The 23,607-nt window shown below is 39.5% G+C and overlaps 1 protein-coding gene across 5 annotated transcripts; it reads right to left on the bottom strand.

Annotated features, from left to right (window-relative positions):
• Positions 1-7,583: 7,583 nt before the first annotated feature.
• Positions 7,584-17,427, bottom strand: LOC117377929 (cytoplasmic polyadenylation element-binding protein 4-like). Of its 5 annotated transcripts, none has more exons than XM_033974454.2 (12): positions 17,282-17,399; positions 15,287-16,404; positions 14,542-14,640; positions 13,134-13,224; positions 12,433-12,483; positions 12,266-12,289; positions 11,795-11,971; positions 11,575-11,664; positions 11,069-11,187; positions 10,877-10,991; positions 10,619-10,800; positions 7,584-10,464 (listed from the first exon to the last, which is right to left on the bottom strand). In XM_033974454.2, exons 2-12 carry the CDS (start codon positions 16,349-16,351, stop codon positions 10,237-10,239), a joined length of 2,241 nt encoding a protein of 746 aa, XP_033830345.1. In that variant the 5' UTR covers positions 16,352-16,404; positions 17,282-17,399; the 3' UTR covers positions 7,584-10,236. The 5 variants fall into 5 exon arrangements, with proteins under 5 accessions (XP_033830345.1, XP_055080614.1, XP_055080613.1 ...); XM_055224639.1 differs by having other exon boundaries at positions 14,542-14,628; positions 17,282-17,398; XM_055224638.1 differs by lacking the exon at positions 17,282-17,399 and adding an exon at positions 16,845-17,237.
• Positions 17,428-23,607: the final 6,180 nt, after the last annotated feature.

The following is a 23,607-nucleotide window of genomic DNA, read 5'->3' as shown; positions in this document are numbered from 1 at the left end:
ACTTAGAGAGACTTATCCATGTATTTGTCTCCAGTAGGTTAGACTACTGTAGCGGCCTGCTCACTGGCCTCTCCAAACGAGCCTTAACACAGCTGCAGTACATCCAGAACGTTGCTGCTCGGGTCCTGACTAGAACCAGGAAGTACGAGCACATAAGTCCTGTGCTCAGGTGTCTGCACTGTAGCTCAAAGAATAGACTTTAAAGCAGCTCTGCTTGTGTATAAGTCTCTCCATGGCCTAGGTCCAAAGTATATCTCCGACATGTTAGTGCCATATGAACCATCTCGCAATTTGAGGACTTCAAGGATCGGCCTCCTGCTGGTGCCCAGAGTCAGGACTAAACATGGGGAATCAGCGTTTAAGTTTTATGCAGCTAAAACTTGGAACAGTCTTCCTGAAGATGTGAGACAGGCCTCTACTTTGACAATGTTTAAATCCAGGCTCAAAACGGTTCTGTTTATCTGTGCATACGACTGAAAGGTTTTTATCCTGCACTCTTCTCTTTTAATGTTAATTTTATGACGATTATTTGTGATTACTTATGTTTTGATTTGTGTGATTTTAATGTCTTTCTTATTCTGTAAAGCACTTTGAATTACCTTGTGTACGAACTGTGCTATACAAATAAACTTGCCTTGCCTTGCCTTGCCTTACTGGTGGAGGTGAAAACGAGGACTGATCGGCAAAATGGCGTCTTGAAAATAAGCAATTAAAGATTAAACTCAAACATGAATCAATCCACATACAACTTCATAGTATTTTTTTTTTGTATTTTTGGCTATAATCTGGCATATTTACACTGTGTTTACAGATATTCATTAATATGCGCTGTCCCTATCAAATAAATAAATAAATAAATCATAGGCTCATGGGAGAAGAACCAATAATAAAATGGTTAAAAGCTCTGAAAAGTCCATTTTGTAGAATAGATCAGATTTAACTAAATAAAGCTGTTGTTGTTTACTTTATTTATGTAATATGGGCATGTTTTGGCCCTTAACATTATGGTTGCTAGATAACAGCTATGAAATTATCTTGACCTAGCCTATGTCATATCTGCTGCTTGTGTTCAACCAGGTAAATAAAGTAAGTAAAATTACAGTATAAACGTCACAAAAATGGAAAAACTAGAAAAAAATTGGTAAGATGTTTATAAAAATCCTAAATATATTGATTGAAATGAGCAGTGTCATCTGTACTTTAAGTGTCCCTATGATCTGACCGTGTATCTCCTCTTTTTAGCTGTGGGTCATGCTTAAAATCGCACACACGGCTGAACGACTTGGGAGAAACATCGATTTTACATTGTGATTATGTTTAGATTTGCAATTTATGTTTTAATATTAGGATTTTGTTCAAAGTTCACATTGTAAACGTATCCAGAAGAATTGAGAAAGACTGAAATATGAACAGACAAACTAATACAAGAATCACATTTCAGAACGTGTATAAACAAAAAGACAGGATGTTTTGTTGTTAGTGCATGAAAATATGGAACTTTTAAAAAACTGCAGCCTTTGCTATCCAGTTTATTCCGGAAGTTGCTCTGAGCGCCGCCATGGTCATTGGGGTTATATTATTATTTTGCATGGGGCTGCCGATCTTGACAACAAATAAGTAGACATGGGACGATATCGAAACCAGGTGACACGATTATCACAGCCAAAATGATTGCGATTAACAATTGCATCACGATATTTATTAAAGTTGCTGTTATTAAAATGTGAAGATTATAAAAAGGATCAATATTTAAACAACTGTTATAGTACTGTACTTTGTCATAAGTGCCGACAAAAAGACATTTGCGTTCGTGTCTGTTTACATTATAACGTGCAATGGATTTTATTTTAATTTTTTTTACTATTCACTATGAACCAGATATTCTGTGTTCTTAATAAAGATTGATTGAACAGTGATCTGTGTAAGATCATCAGGGAGAAGAAGGTTTGTTCTGCACATTCTGGTAATATAATTGAGGTTATCTTTGTTGGCAGTTATCATGACTTTGTAAAATGTCCCATGAACGATTATTGTGTACCCTTTTATCACAATAAACGATATTACTGTTTATCGTCCCATCCTTCCAATTAAGTTCTATAGGGACAGAGCCATTTTAAAGCCTTAAAGCCTCCAGAGAATCAGTGCAGTGTTGACTTTTGACACTGCTTTATATCAGATTTTAGCAGAGAAACTTCTTTCCAATTTTCTTTTTCCCAAATTCCCAATTGAAATGACTGGGATTCCCACTTAACTGGAAGTGCAACCACAAAGAAAGTGCAGTTTGGAGCATTTATAGGCAAAAGTGGGCGGGGCTGAATAAGATCAAGAAGACGGCCCTACAACTGAAAGCAAAGACAGTGATAGTATCGAACAAAAACAACTGGTCTGTTAGAGCAGATAAAATGAGCCTCATCAAAACGAAACTAGGGGAATATTTAAAACAAACTTTCCATAGGGTAAATATGATGTTTTACAGTTCCTATAATCACACAACACTGCTCCTAACTTGACTCAATGCCAATTTAAATAAGGCAGGAAAAAAATATATTTTAAAAACTTAACCATCAGCATTTGGTTTATTTTGTTTGCACTAAAAAGTCACAAACTCCTCGTTCAGGGCGAACACATAGAGCTGGAAACCAAGTAAACCAAGCTCTTTAAACATTGAAAACCAGTTAAGGGACTTCTTGGATTTTGTGGCAACGTAACAGGAGGTATCGTCCTTCAAAGATTTTAATAATAGATTAAAACTGAAAAAAAAAGTCTAACCTTAAATAAGTCCAAAAGATTTTTCTATGTAGACAGCAGACAGACAGATTTGATCTAAGTTATGTATCATTTTAAAGATTGCTTATCACTGGATAGAATTTTCATATCTTCATATCAAAATTATAAATGTGTGAGGGGTATTCTAAATTAACAAGTAGTGTGTTGTCTTGTGTTTATTTTTTTCCGACAGACAACAAGAATGTTTTATGTTTATGTTGTATGTTTTAACTCCATAAATGCATGGGCTACAGGGTGAAAGAAAGACCACAAGAGTCTTCAAGATATTATAAAGTATTGGCGCCCTCAAGAGGAAATATCAGAATATTACAGTGCCAATTTAGAGTGAAAACCTACTACAATATGAAATGTAATAACACACAAATAACACTGCTTTTGTTCAACATTCGAATATAACAAAAAACAAACATAAGAAAAAACTATTTTAAACTATTTTAAAAACAAAACAAAAAACAGCCTGAATAAATATTTACCAACTATTTGCAACAAACTCACTCACTCGTGTCCTGGATGTTGTCCTGTTGTCCTCAAACAACATCAAATCAATAGGTTCAGTTTTTAATAGGCCTGTCACGATAACACATTTTGAAGTTCAATATATTGCTGAAATAAGTAAATAAAGTTTTAAAAAATCAGTAAATAAGTATAAGTAAATACAGACGATAAACGATAATATTGAAACTCATTTATGCCACTGACACAAAAACCCAAGAGCCGATTTAAACCACAAAATGTTAAAAAATCATAAGCTGAAATAAATAAACAGCAAAATTAAATACTTTAGTCATTAGTTTGCATCTTTAATGAGTCATAGATGTTATTAATTCCAACTTTCTATGGCTTAAATCTTATTGTATAGACAAAAAATAACCCAAAATGTCCCACTAGTGCAAAGAAAAAGTCCCCACAATAAACAATGACCCCAAAAACTTGTTCCAGGGTTCATATATTGAACAATAAGTCAATATACAGGATGTTTATAAAGTCTCTTTACAATTAAAAAATGTAACTGAAATGGTAATTCATATATTAATTAGATTTGTTCTACTGTATTCAGTGGTTATGAAAGTTTTTAATCACTTTGGGGTCTGCATGTTCGTTCCCAGACCTTTGGATTTAAAGGATGGACCGATTCCATTTACACCACGTTCACCTGATATCACACCTCTGGATTTCTTTCTATGGGGCTGTTTTAAAGATATCGTGTATCAACAAATATACGGGATATTACTGAACTAAAGCAAAAGCTAACAGAACAGATAACAGAACGATTGCAACCATTGATAAGGCTCTGCTACAGTGAACATGCAAAAAATCCAGTCCCATCTTGATGCGCTTCATGTGACTAATACTGCCCATATAGAGGTGTATTAAATGAGGGAAAACACTTTGGAAACCACTGAGTAACATAGGGACCTTTGGGCAGGGACCTTTGAGCGGGGACCTTTGGGCAGGGACCTTTGGGGAGGTCTCTTTGGGGAGGTCTCTTTGGGGAGGGACCTTTGTGGAGGGACTTTTGATGGTCACATAAAACAGTGATTAACACATTAAGGGTATGGGTCAGTGTGGCTGCGGTTGACCTGAGAGAGGGACTCCAGTCTTTGGCGGATTTGCTTGTTCTCTCTCAGCATCCGCGAAATGTTTCTCAAAACGGCCATCTCGATCTGTAAATACAGGAACAAGTCACCATGTAAACTGTTTACACTTTTTACACCGGTCACTGAAATCTTGAATAAAAGGATGACTTTTATCCACACTGTCCAACAATTACCAAATACTACTTCTACTACTGAAACAATTACCAAATACTACTACTACTACTACTACTACTACTACTAAAACATGTGCTTGTCTTTTAAATAGATTATTATTATTTTATGTATGTATTGTTTTAAGTGGGGCACACATAAAAAGTACTTACACAGTTTCAGCCTTCACACGATTATAGTTTCAGTATGTTACTTGGTTAATCTGACATAAATAAATTCAATATAATATACAATTTATGTTTTTTTTTTTATGTATTTACAAACTCAAAGTGAACACGAAGCCTACCTTTTCTTTGTCACTTTTTGGTTGTTTGTCCCTCTGGCTGAAGTCATAGGCGTCTTTCTCTCCAACTGAATGTGAACCATGACCGGCATTACCTAGCATAGCACATAAAACATTCAAATATTTGGTATTGGTACAGTTCATCTCATGTGAACTGGATTATTAGCAGAAATAAAGAATTATGCAAAGATGATTTTCATGAGCTTTTAACCATATAAGTAAAAGTATTACTTAAGTATGACTCACGTATCTACTTAAGTAAAAGTATTTAAGTACCTGTTTAAAAATGTACTTTAAGAGAAAAAAAGTAAAAGTATTTCACACAAATAAAGTGTTAAATGTAGTGATATTCATTTAAAAATGACACATTTTTTGTCACAGTAACAATATGACTCAATTTCTTAGTTTTTCTAATGAATTTTGTGTATTTATTTTTGTTTTGCTCAAAGCTGAAGCTTTAACTCAAAAACTTTAGTCAAGATGTTTCCACAAACATGGTAAAAGTAACTCCTCAAATCATATGAAAATTAATATTTTCTTTTCAGTCCTGTTCAAGATATTTAGATACCTAAAAATTCTACTTAAGTAGTTTACTACTTGTACTTCTTTATATATATATATATATATATATATATATATATATATATATATATATATATATATATATATATATATATATATCATTAGAGATTTGGCCTGTAACATGTAGCAAAGCATGAACATGCAAGGCTTATTGTACAAATTGTTTTCCAAATGCATTAATTCAATTAATAATTAATTTATTACATTTCAGTTAAATAAACACAGCAGAAAAACTTTGAACAAGGTTTATCCTTACCTATTTTAATATAATTTGATCATGTTCGGTGGTCCGGATTAATAAGCCTAAAGGGCCATGTGTGGCCCCTGGGCTGTAGTTTGCCCATGTCTGGTCTAGTCATTAATAGAAATGATTATTCAACATTTATATATTTATTTTTTGGATATTTAATGGCAAAGTGCAATGTAATCTGGCTCTTGTCCCCCATTTGAGAGTATGATATCATCATTTTAACCTACCTCTTATCCCCACCCACCTTTCTGTACTGTTCAAAACATTCAAACATAACATACAGGCTGAGTTAAAAAAAAAAAAAAGAAAAAAAAAAGTGCCACATAGCCATTTTTTTGCCATTTGACAATCATTTAGCATTAATATCAAACGTAGTTACACTATCAGTGCTACTAAGCTATAGACTTTATGCTAATGTCATGTTAGCTTGATGCCAATCATTTAGCATTAATATCAAAAGTACAGTATCAGTTCTGCTACGCTAGACTTTATGCTAAAGTCATGCTAGCTTGATAACAATTATTTAGCACTAATATCAAAAGTAGTTACAGTATCAGTGCCACTAAGCTATAGACTTTATGCTAATGCTAATGTCATGTTAGCTTGATGACACAATCCTTTAGCATTAATATGTTTACTTTGTGCCTCCTCTCTGTGACTGCCTGTTGAGGTTTTCTTCTGACACACTTTAGTCTTTAAAACCCGCTGTGGTCCTGTGACTTTGCTCTTTTTAGCCGGTGACCTGTTAGCATTGTTAGCTTCTGTGGGTAGCTTGACCGTTAGCACTAGCCCGTTGTTCTTAACGGGCCGCTGCAGGTTCCCGCGCCTCATTTTAGGAGCAGGAGTTTGGTCCGAAGAAGACACAGACACAAAAGAACACCTCATGGATTCATCACTTTGACTGGAGCTGAGCTGAGAGTGAAACTGAGGCACAAACACAGTCCTCTTCAGCGCCATCTTCTGCTTGAGTTTGGCACTTTTGGGTCTGTGAGTGGAGCTGGAGCTGCCCCTGTGACCTGTGACCTGTCCTGCTCATATCCTTCACTTCTGACTAATCCTTGCGCTTTAGATATATTTATAGCTCACAAATATTTTAATCAATACACAACTAGTATTGACTTTAAATAATCTTGTAAATACCCTATATTTATTTAATTAAAATTTTATTTATTTAATTTTAATTTTCTTGCCACAGCCAGGCCTGAGTTGAGAGAGTTTATAGATCCATGGGCCTGGACTAAAGGCTACACAAAAATCCAAACTGTGCAAGGCCTGTGTGATAACCATTGTTGAGTCTAACCATATGCCTGGATTAAATTATTTTAAAATGCTTTTTTACTGTCTTTTTGGATGAGCGCTTTTAGTTTCAGTATGCCAAGAGCCCAGTGAGGCTTGAAGTCTGGTCCTATAAATAATCTACCTCTGACCTGATTCAGCCTAACCCTCCAGATGTGCCTAAAATGGATGTGAACACATGGCCTACTGCCATCCCTTTGGCTAGAACTAGACAGAACATTATGTTCTTTTCCACTATTTTCCATAAAAAAAAGATAAACTTAAGATTTGAGTGCTATGGGTTATTGATAGAATGCAGCCATTTAATCAGGCCAAGTGTGAATTGTCTGGATGTATGCTTTAAAGGAGGCTTACAATTCTTACTGACATGGATGGTAGTGTTTTGTCAGTGATGTGGACTAATGTGAGAATCAAACGAGTATTTCCCAGATACAGAATTTGCACCCTCTAGAGGCAGCTTTCTCCTGCCACTTACTTCCTCACTGCAACAACCTCTAGAATTATGCATTTTTATTATCTGTTCCAATGTAGTTTTTACTAGTTAATTCTCACGAGGCCGTTACAGCCACAGACACGTCTCGCCTGATAAAGTAAAACTATTGATACAGGGCCAATATCAGTTTTTCTTCCTCACAGCTGTTTTATTCGTTCAACATCTCACATTACAAATACTTCAAATGTATGCGCATACAGTTACAAACAGTTGGCAGCAAATGAATAAATGACATTAGATCTTTGTTTTACTTCAATACTACAAACCAACTATAAAACTGACGTCTTGTATTTTTGCAGAAATTAATCAGGAGGAAAATATAAAAATTCAAACTTGCATATAAATGTGAAATGACTGAATGAAAAATCAAAATTATGTCAGGTAAAAAAAGTTAATAAATATAACCTTCCCAGCATATAATTAAAAACTATTGAAATTTTGCAATCAAGTAATACTAACAGACATAATTTTTTTCATCTGAAAACATTGAGCACAATACAGCATTAAGAAAAAACTAGACACATCAACAAGTTAAACACATCACCCAAAAATAAACAAAATCTGATCAAAATAATAGTTATACATTTCAAATGAAAATATAGCAAACGGTAAATACATTATCGACCTATATACAATGTTTTCGATCACAGTAGCATGGTAGTAGCAAAATAAGTACAGAAGCACAAAACTAATAAAAATAAAATTCAGGTATAAATTACTTTTTTCTTGCAGACATCAGTTTGAACAATAGGAAACAAATGTGTAAATGACTGCATGGTTTATAGGGATTAAATGACATACACTGTAGAGACTTGTATCTGGAAAGAATAAGTATTGCACATAATGGCTCAAAGTTATAACTTGCAACATTAAATCACATTCAGGTTATGTCCCAAAGCATGCCACATCACAAAGGGGTCAAGTGATCAAGTCTCCTCACCTAAGTCCTACAGAGTGTCCTCTATATTACAATACAAAACGCATCCAAAGAGTTGTTACGGTGTAGATTGCATAAACATCATGTCTGTGTGAGGAAGGCAGACTCCATCATGTAAAGAGAGGCTACAAGAGATCTCAAAGAGAGAAGGAAACCAATGTGGGTAAGGAAAAGGAGCTCTAGTGCATTACATTAGGTCCTGCATTAACACTAGCCTTGTTATTTCTGTATTACGTTATGCATGCCAAGAATAAGTAGAACTTACAGGCAGTCCCACAAAGAGGATCTAAATATTCAAAGAGCCGATACTCACTCCGGTGATTTAAGGGATTCACATTGACCAAAGCCAAAACATTTACCCTACAGATAACCTCGACTACACCTAGGAGCAAATATCAGAATATATTTTCAAGACTATCAAAACCAGTTTAGAAAGGTTTTGTCATGCCATAGGATCCTGTTCATTAGGACAGAGGAAAATCCACATATAACTGGCTAAGAGCAGCCTTTTTTATTCTACAGAATCACACCAATGCACCAGACATGTTTCAGATTTACCAGCACTTAAATATATAAAAGCTAATTGAAAATTATATTAATATCATTCATTTTTCTTTTTTTTAAATTAAGTTTACCATAAATGCAGATCTCTTAGTAACAAAGGTACAAAATTATTTTTCACCAAGTGAAAAAAATGAGGTATTGCAAAAGGAGTTCTCCCATCTGTGAAAAATGTGCCTAAAATGACTATTGAAAAAAATATTTAGAAAAGTAGTGCATAATAAATGTATATATGTTCATGACAAAATAATCAGCTATAAAACACTGTACAAAAATCAGCAGGCCATGTATAAAATAATATCTTTATCTCTGTGACAGCAAATTCTAGCTACTACCAAATCCAACCACAACACTTGTGATAGAAGCTCCAGTCTGGTAGAGCGTGCAGTGGTACACCATGAGGACAGCTCAGGGAAACTGGACTGTGCATTCCCATTAGTTTGTACTACATTAGCATGTTAGCTTCCAGTGCTAATATCCCTGACAATATAAAGTGAACAAATACTACTGCCAATACCTGAACCCTGAGGGCTGTGATGTTTTTAGCTGAAATTTAAAAACCAAAACTTCAAAAAACTTCAGCAGTCCTCCACAATGACAAGAGGCCTCACTATTGTCCCACAACCTCAGATCTGCTTTAGTCCCATTTGTTTTAGGCCAATCTTTGGTTTGCCCTTTTCTGGTTACAATGTGTCTTTTTAAACCAAGACCTAAAAGCGCTAAGTCAGCATCTTAAATGTGTGCCAGACTGAGGGGAGAATTTAGTGACGTGGCCAGATGCTGTACAAAAGGCTGCTTATAAACTCAACCCTTCGGCCATTTTAAATGATGCTCCATCTCTTTAAACAAATCCTTTACACTTCAACCTTTGGTAAATGGTACAGTTGTTTTCTTATCCTGCAAGCAAAAACACAAAATGCCCCTTCTTCATCTGAACTAGTTAGTGTACTGATTCAGGTATGATAAACCCTAATTAAATTTTATGTCTCTCCTGACAACAAATGCAAGCAGCTTTGCCAGCCAACAAGAAAAGAAAAGTCCAGGGAGAAAACATCCAATCCAATGCATCTATCTGCTCATGCTCAAACGTCCAAACATAAATGGGACTTCTGTCTTATTTAACATTTTTTCTTTTAGAAGGTCCAATTAAAATGAAAATAAAAAATAAATTAAGTATTTTTAACTTAAAAGAAAAGTGCATGTTTTATATCATCGCCCGTACCCATTTCCTATCTTCTCCTCCCCTTTCGCATCATGTCCCACCCCATCCCTCTCGCCTCAGTTCCAGCGGAAGGAGATGTGTCTGGGGCGGTCTCCTCCCTCCTTCACCAGGGGCTTGTGAAACTCGCGTCCAGCCCGGGAGTGGATGGCGGCCCAGCAGTACTCACAGTAGTACTGCAGACACGTCACGTTGGCGCAGAAGAAAGGAGCAAACTTCCCCCCGCAGCGAGTGCCTTGACACTCGTCACACAGCTGGTCATCCAGGACATATGGCTTCACTTCCACCTGGAACATAAATGCAAATGTGTCGGCTCATTTAAAGACCTGAAATATTTTGTACCATGTGTGAACTACAAAGTGAGTCATCAGAGCCTAAAGGCTCATGAATAAAGTGAAGCCTTTATACAGAAACATCAAGAGGAACCACATAAAAACTCACCCGTTTATCTATCTCCCCATGCTGCAGTTGAACAAATCGGGCACTAATGGCTGCTATGTAGCTCTGCTGATTGGAGAAGGCCACTCGCCCCGCCCCTTTGGGATACTTCAGTTCAGGATCTGTGTCAATCCCAGCGTAACACACTCCCCCATACAAACGGTCCATGATCATGGCCAGCTCCACTGGAAACAGATGTTCATTGTCAGGGAGACCAAAACTGGGTCTGGCTAAACAAGTCTCAGTGTATCTGGGACTGACCTGCACGTAAAGGGCGAGGAACTCCCCCGACAAAGATGGTCTTTCTTGGGTCCAAAGGCTGAGAGCCGTCCATGACAAAGTCACTGTCGTTGAGGTTCCAGGGCCTTATTTGAACCTGTGGATCAGGGAAAAGGATGTGGCATTTGGCATCATTTTGATAAAGTACAATTGGACAAATGAACACACACTCACAGGCTTGTCCTTGATGGTGGGGCTGGAGACACACAGGTAGAGTTTGCCATCCTCCTGAATACAGGCGTCGATCAGAGCCTGAACAGAGCTCTCGTCTTGAAAAAGCAGGAATGCATAACCTTCAAGGAGAATACACAAAATAAATTATGTTGTTTGCGAAAGTATTAAAATAAAACAGATTTTAATACACCGTTACTCACAAATCTAATATTGAGGTTTTCAATATTAATAGTAAAAGAAAAATTCAAATCTGTCAACTGAACAAAAACTTGTAGGAGTGAAGAAGTTTGGCTGCTCATCCAAGCCCCTTCTTGAGTTCTGGTCAGATTACTGCTGGACACTGCCTTATATCCATCAGAAGGGAGATATAAGGCACTGTCCACCAGCAAACGTCTTCGCTCCTACAATGTTTTGTCCAGTTGACAGATTTGAATTTTTTTTTTTACTATGGATCATACCTGGACGACTGAAGCATTACACAGACAACCTCTCAATATTGAGCTCACCTTTTGGCGGAAAATAGGATTTGCTTTCTGCTTTGTGCGGCCAGTCAACAAATAAATGACCAAATCGACGGAAACTGGCAGTGATCTCATCTGGACAAAAGAAAGCAAAGTTATGCGGCAAATTGAATACAATATTACCATGTTCAGCGGTTTGTTTTGTTTCTCACCCTGTAGGAGACTAACAACATCATAAAAATAGACTTGTCCTTAAGGGCTTTACCTTCGTCTATGTCTGGAGGCAGCCCTCCGACAAACACTTTGCGGGAATATCGCTCAACGCGTTCTCCATTGAGATGTGGAAAACAGTGGGCAGATCCCAGTCCACCGAGTCCCTGGTCTCCAGACTCATCATCTCCAAAAGAGCGTTCGTCTTCCATTGGGAACAGGGAAGAATGCCCTGCAGAAATATGAATGACTACACTGCTCTTTTCTGAGGTCACACAAGGAGCCTGCATTTTATTACTAGGAACACACATCTTATTATGAGTCATCATAAAAATTTGTGCGATGAAAAAGCAAGCCAGAAATCAAGTTAAGACTTATTTAATGTTATGAGGTAAGGTCTAAACAAGCACCCCATTTTAGGACAGTCACTGACACCAAACACACACGACACACAGAATAAAGATTTCAGTGGCTACTTCTGTGGAACTAAAAAAAAAAAAACAACACACACAGAAACAATCATTACCTCGTCGTCTGCCATAATTTCTTGCTGCATGTAAAACAACAAAACACTATTGAAATATAGACAATGAGCCCCAGCCAACGCATTGTAATATAACCCCACCCCATTTGTTTTAGACCATCATATCTGTTATAATGCCACATGCTAGTATCAGGAGGATTGTCACATACCATTCATAGGAAGAGGTCCATCTCCACCCTGGTGAGAGAAGCTATAGCGACCTACATGAGAAAAACAGGAAAGACCATGTATACAGTGTCATCAAAGTGTAAAGAACTTTAAGTAAACACCAGAAGTACAGTATTAAATGCATGTGATTAAAATGTATACCTCTATATACCGGGTCAAACTTCAGTCTTGGATTAAATCTTATTTTTTGAATATAAATTGTGAATATTAATTGAAATTGCATTACTACAGAAAAAAACCACAAAACATTTGTGCAGTCTAGACACCAACAGTCTAATGACAACAGCACATGGAGATGTTTTCCAGAAAATACCATGGGAAAAACATGACTAAGACTATACAAAACTCATTACCAGTTGATGACAGACTGCATCATTTGTCAGTCTTAAAAAAACATTTAACTTTATTTACAAGCCTTTCTAAAGTGTGCAATATGAAATGTGTATTTGGGCTTGTAATACAATAACAAATTAATAACAAAATAATGTGGTATTTTAAGTAATATTTTAAGTAGTATTGTAAGTTTAGTAGCATGTTCCCATATCTTGAATCAGATACAAATGAAAATCCCAGCAGGATTACTGTGTGTTGTAAATAAATAAAGGGATTTTCAGGTATTTCTTTAACAAGCATCAATGAGTAAGCCGGTCCCCACCTCTCCATTGTTGGTATGGGAACTAACCTTTCAAGGAATCCTGCTCAGCCCTCATAATGTCAATCAGGGAGTTCTCCAGAGACTGCATACTGAAACCATCAAAGGAGCGTGTTCTCTCCTGCAAAAGAAAAGCAAAGACTACCATTAGCCTCCCCGCGTACAACGTCAACATGTGAAGCAGCGTGATGCGTACTGCTGTGAAAAATACAGATAAACGTTCATAGGTCTGCACACAGCCAAAACTATAGGAGGGCGGTGCCACCTAGAGAATGCATGAACTCGGAAAATAAGGTTTGTACTGGATGGAAGATCATTGGGAATTCCAGGTGCCATAATGAGACTTAGAGGCGAGTCGTTTTGTCCTATGCATATTCATCATCATTCATTATCGCGTCCAAATAAATAATTAACTAAGAAGTAAAACAAAAGCAGTGAAACATTTATTAAAGCTACCATCTGTAAGTTTATTTGATTATTTACCCCCTCCCCTCATCTGGCCTTTGTTCAGCTCACCAGCTCTCGTCTTCCCTCAGGACAAAGCTGGCACAGTGTCAGACAGCAGTAATGTAGATACCAGGGTAGGCCAATCTAATTACAAATGGTAGTGTAGCTTTAAATGCTGGGTCACTAGTGGCAAATAAACTATTACTGTCGTGAGTGTAATTATGTTTTTTTATTGCTTTGGAATTTGACATCACTGAGAATGTTTTGGGTCGTGACCAAAAGGACAAGACGGCGGATAAAAGTGGTCAAAATGAGTTTCCTCCGCAGGGTGGCTGGGCTCTCCCTTAGAGTGAGGAGCTAAGTCACACGGGAGGAGCTCAGAGTAGAGCCATTGCTCCACCACGCTGCGAGGAGCCAGCTGAGGTGGCTCTGGCATCTGTTCCTGCCTGGGCATTCCTGCTTGGACAGCTGCCTCCGTGACCAAGCCCCAGAAAATAGAAGAAAATCCAAAAGGCAGAGTGGTTTTGTAAAGTCACACGCTTTTCCTCAAACTGAGCGCCGGTGTGAAAATCTGCTATTCTCGCCCTCCTCAGATATTTATTCTCGCTACAAATTTGGCACATTTGAAAACCAGTCCAGCTTTTTGGTCAAGATGACTCAAGACATCATTTGCATTTGCACAGTTTGTACTGATCTCCCACAGCAGCTCAAAGCACAAGACTAAATCAGGACAAGATGGGCTCAGATGATGAGGCTTCTTCTTTGACCAAACGATCAAGATAAGGCCACAGACATGAGCGCTCTCAATGCAGCTCTACTGTCACACAGCCTGTTTTGCTCAGTAGCTCATTAGTGGGATTGGATACAGATAAGTGTGTTAAATGGGATTAGTATCGTTTTGCTGCATGAGAATAGACAACTTATTTTCCAATTCCGACATAGAATGTAAACAACAGTCTGTTTTGCATGAAGGTAAACAGCTTTTACCCACCTGAAAAGGATAGATGTTGTCACTGCGATTCATGCTGTCCTCCACCCAGCCCTTGTGACTGAAGCCAGAGTTATTTCTGGGGAATTTCTGAGAAGCAACCTAAAACAGTTAGGTTTTTGCATAACGATCCAACTTGAAAGGGCATGATGCTATATCTATATACATATGAGTAACAAAATCTGTCACATAATACCTCACATTGCAATTACTTTACAGTTCTTAAAATAACAATTAAAATATGTACAGACAATTCGAGGTTCAGGGGTGATTAGACCTGTCACGATAACAAATTTTGAAATTCAATACTTTGCTGAAGTTATATTATAAACGATAAGATGGAAACAAATTTGTGCCACTGACAAAAACCCAGGAGCAGATTTAAACCACAAAACCTATTCTAAATCTACAATATTGTAAAAAAAAAAAAAAAAAAAAAAGTGCTCCAATAAATAAAACGCTTTAGTACTTAGTTTGCTGATGATGGCACAGGAGCTAAAATTTACATTCAGTGATATGGAGTTTAATGTAAATATCTAATAGGAATACCAATAAATGATGGATTTGATTATTCTTATGTATCCAACCAAATCCTATTTTGATAAGAGAACAATAAGTCATACAATAGTCACTTTGCTTGCCTCATCCCAACATTAAACTCCACAGGCCTCTCTGTACAGTTGAAAAGTCATCTGACTAACAAGCGGCAATAAAGGAATGTATATGAGAGTTTACGCAGTCCCCATACCTGGTTATTGGTAAAAGACTTCTTCAGTGGAGAGATGGAGTTAAGGCCTGTCATTCCTCCGCTGACACCTCGACGGTACTCGCGGACGCCCCCCTGTGTGCCGCCGCCCCACCCTCCGTACCCACCAGGACTCCAGGAAGTGGACGTGGGGGTGGAGGGGCTCTGGTAACTTCCCCAAGGTGACGGAGGTTTGCTCTGAGTGGGAGTGAGGTGTGGTAGCTGTGTGAACGCCCCGGTGCGATGGGGGTGAGGAGGAAAGGATGGAGGGTGGGGGCTGGCAGGGGAGCGGCGGTGCTGCTGTGGGATGCCCTGGCCGTGGGGGTGGTAGTGCTGGGGGTGTGGGGTCGGGGGTGCGGGGTGATGTTGGGAGACGGGCCCCAACTGTGAGAAACTGCCCCCCGCGCCAAAGCTTGGACCTGCGTGGTGCGAGAAGTTTTGAAACAGGAGGGGAGGACCGTTTGCATTTGAGCCAGGAGGACCGAAGAATCCGCCAACGTCCTCTCCGACCACAGGAGACTGGGTGGATGGAACAGCAGGGGACCAGTTATTAAAGCTGGTGAGGGAGGAAGATGAGGAGGTGGACTGTGCACAAGTTGTGACCATTCCCAGTCCCTCCTGATAGTCGAATCCACTCAAGACGGGAGAGTCCATTCGAAGCTTCTCTTTGCCTGCACTGCTCTCAAGTGAACCCTTCTCTAATGAGCCCTCCTCAGACAGGCCCCCCTCCAGCTCGCCTAGGGCCCCACTGGGCTCCTGCTGGCCAGGCGGGCTGCTGGGCTGCGCTTGGCTCTGGGACTTCTCCTGAATGTCCTGCAGCTCCAAAGGCTTGGACTTGTCTGACTCCAGAATCTCATCTTGCATGTTACTGTGTTGAGCTACGGCAGGGAAAAGCCAGGCACTGCCCCCATTGGTAGAGCAGGTGTTATTTACGAAGGAAGGGGGGCTCGGAGGGTTCGACGAGTGGTGAGGGTTCTGGGGTTGCAGGTGAGGTGGGATCCTGACAGGAAAACCAGATTTGTTACCGCTGCCGTTCTTCACAAGGACTCCAAACCCGTAGTCCCCCATTTAGGACACTCAGGAAATCTTCTAGTGTCTTTTGGCTTTCACCTTCTTTTTTCCTAGATGTGCAAAAAAACATGGAATGAAATCAGCAGGTAGACGTGACAGCACCCACATTGCATTTACAACTCAAGCTGCTGAGGACATTTAAAAGCAGAATCGCTGTAATGCGCCTAGGCTGCACCCTCCCTAGTCTTGTGATGCAATCAGTGAGATTAAATCATTCACTCGCCAAGCCATGGGAGGCCTGGATGAAATACAACACGGAGAGGCATGCAGGGCCAGACAACCATGGAGAACAACCAACCTAACCCAGGCAGAGGGCTAGCAGCTTGTCCTGGTGAAGCTGACGTTTCCAAAGGTCGTTAAAGGCAGCTAGCAGAAGAAGCTAACAGCTGCTTCGCCACCTTCCATGTGCCCTATTAGTCATGCACTCAATTATAATCTGCGCATTACATTTACGCATAAAGGGTACACGCTGTGCCCAAACTGCACCTACCAATGTAAGTCTCTTTTTGAGCAATTCCCTCGTCATATGAAACCTTTGAAATACAGGAAAATGCTGATGACGTCTCCTGTCTCTTCAGAATCTAGGGTAGTTCCCTTTCCCAAGCCGCTAGCCGCTAACATAATAGCCCAAAGCCGCAGAGACGTAGCATATGTAGCGCACATCCAGGAGCTACAAACGCCTCCACCGCCTTTACGCACGCTTCAGCCTCTTTCTGCTAAAACCGAAGGACAGGAGGAATTTTCCAGGACATGACAAGTTGGTGTATGGCTCTTTAAACGACCTCGTCTGTTTCGCGTCCTGTGTGTTCAATGTCACACAGCCCACGAACCGTTGCCAGCATTTCTACGCATCAAGCAGCGACCTGGCGCACGCACGTCTCTCGTCAAACATCCATAAATCTGCACCGTTTCGTCGGGTATAGCTACCTTCAGTTTGGCGTCATGACCTTATCGTTTTGATGTTGCCATATTTCAGCGTTTTTTTCTTTTCTGCATTTCCCAGGCAGCCGGTGTTAATGGTCCGACCCTCTCTTCTAGATGACAGCTGAGCCAGTCCGGACGCACTTCCGCCTACAAGCCCCGCCCATGTGATCTCGCAGCAGCCAATCAGCGTCAGGATTTCCCTTTAAGGCCCCGCCCCAGCACGTCGAGGTCTGTGATGTGATTGGGTGATTGTCGTGTGCATTACGCCCACCACACTCCTTTTTCAATGAATGCACTTGCTCTGAAGACGCTCTCCTCCCAAATAAGGGGCTTTTAATTCATGGGAGGAGTTGTGAGGAATGTAAATTAATGATGAAAAGAAGTGGTTTATCTGTTTGAGGTGGTTGTAATTTAAAGCAGGGGTTGTTTACAGACCAGGATGTGTGGGTTGTTACAGCAAATGATGTTTTTCAGCCCCTGATAATAATAATAAGTCTCATTAATTTGCTTTTTATCTATCACTTCATAATTTGGTCAGTTTGGGGCGACGGTAGCTCAGTTGGTAGAGCGTTTGCCCACTGATCTGAAGGTTAGCGGTGTGATTCCAGCTTCCACGAATGAATACTGCTGTTGTGTCCTTGGGCAAGACACATAACCTGCCTCACTCCCAGTGTTTGAATGAATGGGCGAGCGATTCCGTGATTTAAATCGCTTTGAGAGCCGTGAAGGTGGAAAAGCGATGTATAAAAATATGACCGCTGACCATAGCTATAACAAGAGGTTGGTTTTGGAGCAATATGAGTTTAACTAAGACACTAAATTTATTCCAGAAACTCACAAATCTTCAAAAAACTGGTTTGACAAGGCAGCAGGCTAAACGGAACAAAACAAGGACCCCTCCAGGCAATAGCACAAATCTACGTCCAGACTAGATCCTTAAACCAAAAGCGCCCTACACCTTTAGTTTTCATTTGCAGGTTGTACTGGTGCATTGCAAAGACTTGTGCCATGTCCTGTGTAATCCCAGTTGTGCTAAGATGATTTGACAAAAACACGGATTTGCTCTTCCCAGAGTGACGGTGCTGGTCCTGAGTTGTAGCGTGAGAACATGCCTCATTGTACATGATTTTATTGGTAGATTATACGGCTACGGCATCGCACAACAATCCCTTTAAAATAATCTGCTGCTATTTTCAGCCCACAATCCCGTTGAAAGCGTGTGGTTTTAGTCAGTCTGAGGTGGGCTTTGCTCTGTTTGCTAACACTGCATGTTCTAAGGCAAACTAATAACCAGATAGCCCTCTAACCCTCATTTATCATACCTACACTGATCACATTAGGCTACAGTAAAGCTAAAGTATGTAACTTCCTGAAGAGGGCACGTCACCTGCGTAATTCCGAAAGTGAAAACCATACTTTGGAACGTTCTCCATGGAGATAGATGCATTTTATTTGCTGTTCTGTTTGTTCTGTGGAATATTATAGCTAAAGGAACAGGATTTCCAGGGAAACAAGCAGGAAGCAGCCAGAGAGTCAGGTTTGTGGAGATGCAAGCATGCTAAGAGAAAGGACGCATGCTTTTTAGTGCAATAAACACAACTACAATGGGAACAAATAGCTTTCAGTTACACACAGCTCCTCTATACAGCAAATATTATACCATATAGTGTCGCATTTTATTTTATTTTAAACCTGTTTGAACACGTTCATTTGTTCCCCTGTTTAGCAGAATATCTTGCATTGAGTTTATGTAAAATATTCATTGCGATGCACAGTGGTAAGACTCCTGCCAAGAAGGTAATGGGACCCAACCACATGCCACTAACTGGGTCTTCTTACCATCCAAAGACCCACTGACTCTCACTCTCCGCACGTCCAGAGTGAATGAGTTTGTGTGAATGATGTGTCAGTATCACTTGGTCAGTTTCTGGGGGATAATAATAAAAAGTCACAACACCAAATGCAAAATATTGACTTTACAGAGGTGAGCGGTTTGGTGTGTTGACCCCATAGACTGTGTATATATAAATGGACATAGCTAACCTAGTAGCCGACACGTTCAAAACAGGAAGTGATCATGGGCGCACTTCCAGCTCCATCGACTCTGGCTCTAGTTCACTTTACATTGAAAAACTGTGTCTCCTCTCTTTGTACCTGCTGCTGTCAGACTCGTCATTTTGGTCTTAAATGTTCGTATTAACCTGCTCTACATGATCCTGGGGGTTTTATTTCACTATTGTGTCTGTAACTGAACATGTGAACATTAATAACAGACAAATCAGCAGCCTTCTTTCCCCAAGGTCGCTCCCGTTAGCATTAGCAACAGCTTTGATTGACAGCATCGCTAATCGCTTCCTGTTAAACCAGCAGTGTGGGCAGGAAGATGCGTTACCTTCAACAGATTCACTCCAGATTGGTTCTTTGGTTGCTATGATACTCGTGCTCGGAAATCTAAATAAGGAACTCACCTCCAGATTAGCCGCTATAACAGCTAGCCTCGATGCGCTTCATTTGACTGGAGCCGAACGCTGTGAATAACGTCACACTCACTTAGTCCACGTCTTTATACAGTCTATAGTCGACCCCAGATACAAAAGAGGTCAAATGTGCTCATTGGTTAACTGCTGTGCACTGTCTAAACAAGCCCAAAGGACCTAGAGTCATAAGAGATAATCCGCAGAAATCACTTATCTGACCTTTCTTTGCACTGCTGTTTCCCAAAAATAGTAATTTCACCGAAAGCAACTGAATAATCCTACAAAGAATACTACTTGTTCTACTTTTTACTTCCTCTGCTTCTAATGTCTTTCGTAGTTTGATGTTTTTATCCCCTAAATCCTGACCCACCTTCTTTAAATCCTGTCTCAGCAGTTACACCCCGGCCTCCCATGTGCTGCAGGGCCTGTTCTGGTGGTGGAACAAGACAACCGCCGCCTCAGATACTGGTTTCTCATTTTAAAGTCACATTTTGCTAGGTTGGCCAGTCGTTACTAGTTTGGAATTTGAAGAAAGAGCACAGTAGTGGAGCTGTATGTTTTGAAGTGAACGTTCCCCATTCCACATGTTTGTATTCATATTTCTAGTTAAAAGCATGGGAAGAATACAGAGGTGTTTATGACATTAGACGACATGATAGACAGTTAGATTTAAAGTGTTATGCTTTGTCTAGATTAGAACGTTCCACACTATGACATCAAACTTAACCATATTGCATTTCATAAATTACGGGTGTTTTTATTTCTCAAAACTACTATGGAAAACATGCATTCTTTCCACAGATCTGCCTCGTAAATTGACCTGGTAGATTCAACTGCCTTTCTCTGCAGACAGATCATCTTAATGGCATTCAAGCAAAGCAATAGAGCACATGTTTCAAACTCAAGGCCCGTGGGCCAAATGCAGCCCTCCACATCATTTTATGTGGCCCTAAACAGGGTAAATTAAAAACTATGATAGAGTTAAAATGTCGTTTTATTAGAGATATACAGATTTTTTCTTTTATTTTACATCTGACCCTTTGAGAGCAGCCATTTTGCTGATGTGGCCTACAGTGAAAATGTGTTTGACACGCTTGCAATAGAGTCTCTACCACAAACGTTAGCGTAGCATTTTGGTTTTGCAGTGGTTTTGAAGATATGGCGTTCTATTTATTATGAAAAATAACTAAAATGTGTACAGAACGAGAGAGTGTAAAGTGACACAGCCGATTATACACATTTATACACATGCACATTTTAACATATTTCTTCTCTGATTTTGTTATTGGGGCACTTACGGCAAGGCAAGTTTATTTGTACAGCACAATTTGTATATTCAAAATGCTTTACAGAATAATAAAGACATTAAAATGACAATACAACAAATCAAAACATGAATAATCATCATAAAATTGACATTAAAAGAGACAAATGCAGAATAAAACCCTTTCAGTCATACGCACAGCTAAACAGAACCATTTGTAGCCTGGATTTGAACATTGTCAAAGTTGAGGCCTGTCTCACATCTCCAGGTTTTAGCCACATAAAGCATATTAAAGATATTTATTTCTGTCAATACCACCCACTCCCTGTACAATACACTTCAGACCTAATTAAAAGTTGGAAAAAAAACATCTATTTGTATCCACATGAAGTGCAGTGTCCCATGTGTGCCACTCCGCTCACTCTGGACAGCTCTTAAATCATTCATTCTGCAACTTCAGCGGCCGGTCATTAATTTATTAGCTCAGTGGAAGACAGAGGCTCCTCAGCGAGACGGCTCAGGTTTCTCTGCTTCCCCTTTGCACCGCTGCCTCCTGCCTCCATATTGATAAAGCTTTGTTGCCATGCCGACCGTGTGTAAGCTCGGAGATTTGAGGACTGGCCAGATGTCCATTGTTTGGTCAAGAGGTCATCGCTTTTTTTTTCTGATTCATGGATTACGGTGGTCAGTGAAGTGGACATAATTTACCAGAGACTGAAGATGTAACATTGCTGTATCTTTGGAATATGTTTTGTAAAAATGAACTCTACAATGATTAACGAGCTAACGAACATAGTAAGCGTGTAGGCTAATGTAGGGTCTTTAACGTTTGAAGAATAAACTGTGTAAAGAAGTGGACTGAGTGAGTGTGACGTCACCCCACAGCATTCGGCTCCAGGGAAATGAAGCCCATCAACGCTAGCAGTTATAGCGGCTAATTTGGAGTCAAGTTCCATATTAGGAATTCCGACTGCGAGTATCATAGCAACCAAAGAGCCAATCCGGAGCGAGACAGTTACAAGTAATGCCCCTTCTCGCCTGCACCACTGGTTTAGCAGGGACTTAGCAACGCTGTCAATCAAACCTGTTGCTAACGCTAACAGGAGTGAACTCGGGGAAAGAAGGCGCCTGATTTTTCTGTTATTAATTTTCATATTTTGATTTACAGACACAATAGTGAAATAAAAATATCAGGATATGAACATTTTAAGGTCAGAATAACAAGAAACACGGCAGCAGAGTCGATGGAGCTGGAAGTACGCCCACGATCATTTCCTGTTTGGAACGCGACGGCTAGCAGGTTAGCTATGTCCATTTATATATACAGTCTATGGTTTTAAGAGAGCAACCAAAAACATTTATGTATTGTATGGTAAATGGTAAATAATCGCATTTTTATACAGCGCCACTCACCCATTCACACACACATTCCTACACCAGTGTACACAGACCCTGGACGTGAGGTGGGTTAAGTGTCTTGCCCAAGGACACAACAACAGCATTCATCTGAGGGAGCTGGAAACGCACCGCCAACCTGTGGGTCACTGTATCTGACCGCTCAGACGATGATGTTTATGTCGAGAGCAGGTTTCGAACTGCCAATATAGTATCAAATTATTTGTACTTTTGCAGGAGACTTGATCGTTTTAGAATAAAAGGTGTGATTCTGTCGTGCACATCATTACATCATCATCATCATTATTATGTAGAGATGTCCACGTGTTTTAAAAAACTTAACTTTCAACTATAAAAATATACAAGTTTAAGGGACAAATAAATATAACAATAATTTGACTCATTTAAAATAGAGTGTGCATTATAATTACTTGATATACTTGATAACAGGCCTGTTTTTTAGTGAATAAACACAGAATAAGATGGTGTGTTCACTGATTATCTATATACTGCTGTCACCACGTTCACCTACATGTTTAATCTCATGTATGGTGTTCATTTACACTGATGGTTTTGGTGCATTATGTGATTATTTGAGTCAGGGTTCATCATCAGACTTTGTTAAAACTATAGACAATCAATGTAATCAATATCAGTCTCAGACTCAAGTTTCCTGGACAGTCATGTTTTAATCCAACACAGTTTTGTAAAGCACAGCATTTACACCTGGTTATTTAACTCTACAGCTCCTTGTCTCCATCCAGTGGCCTTCCTCTGTTACTACAAGCTGCAGTAAATAAAAAAATAAAAAAAAGGCTACAGTTAGTCCACTACAGTGTTAATAATTCATTTTTATTAGCTCACTAAACAATATTAGACCCAACTGTGATACAATAGCTTTTTATTTTATTTTATTTTTTGCACTATGTAACTTTTTTGCTGCCTAGTCTGCCACCTGCTTGTCTCCATGGAGATGCTACCGCTTTGTTTTGTATGTTGCACAGTATGGCGTCAATGTATGGCATCAATCTCCATGGAGACAAGCAGGTGACGGCACCAGTACAGGTCAGATCTGTAGTGAGGCGAGGAGAGCCCACACAAAGTACACAAAGTATGCATATTTTCTAGTCAAAAGATAATGAAATGATCATTATATTAGATACATACGTTAAATGCTGTGCTGTGGAACATTC

Source organism: Periophthalmus magnuspinnatus, chromosome 10 (genome assembly GCF_009829125.3).
Source record: "Periophthalmus magnuspinnatus isolate fPerMag1 chromosome 10, fPerMag1.2.pri, whole genome shotgun sequence".
Classification (NCBI taxonomy): Eukaryota; Metazoa; Chordata; class Actinopteri; order Gobiiformes; family Gobiidae; genus Periophthalmus; species Periophthalmus magnuspinnatus.
The sequence above is the reverse complement of the archived record's forward strand: the minus strand, read 5'-3'. Positions and strand labels throughout refer to the sequence as shown.

Coding starts and splice junctions, on each gene's coding strand:
- LOC117377929 (XM_033974454.2), bottom strand. CDS start 16,351: ATGGGGGACTACGGGTTTGGAGTCCTTGTGAAGAACGGCAGCGGTAAC. Junction 13,225..14,541: donor ACAACATCTATCCTTTTCAG/GTGGGTAAAAGC, acceptor TTTCTTTTGCAG/GAGAGAACACGCTCCTTTGA. Junction 10,801..10,876: donor TCCTCGCCCTTTACGTGCAG/GTCAGTCCCAGA, acceptor ATCTGTTTCCAG/TGGAGCTGGCCATGATCATG.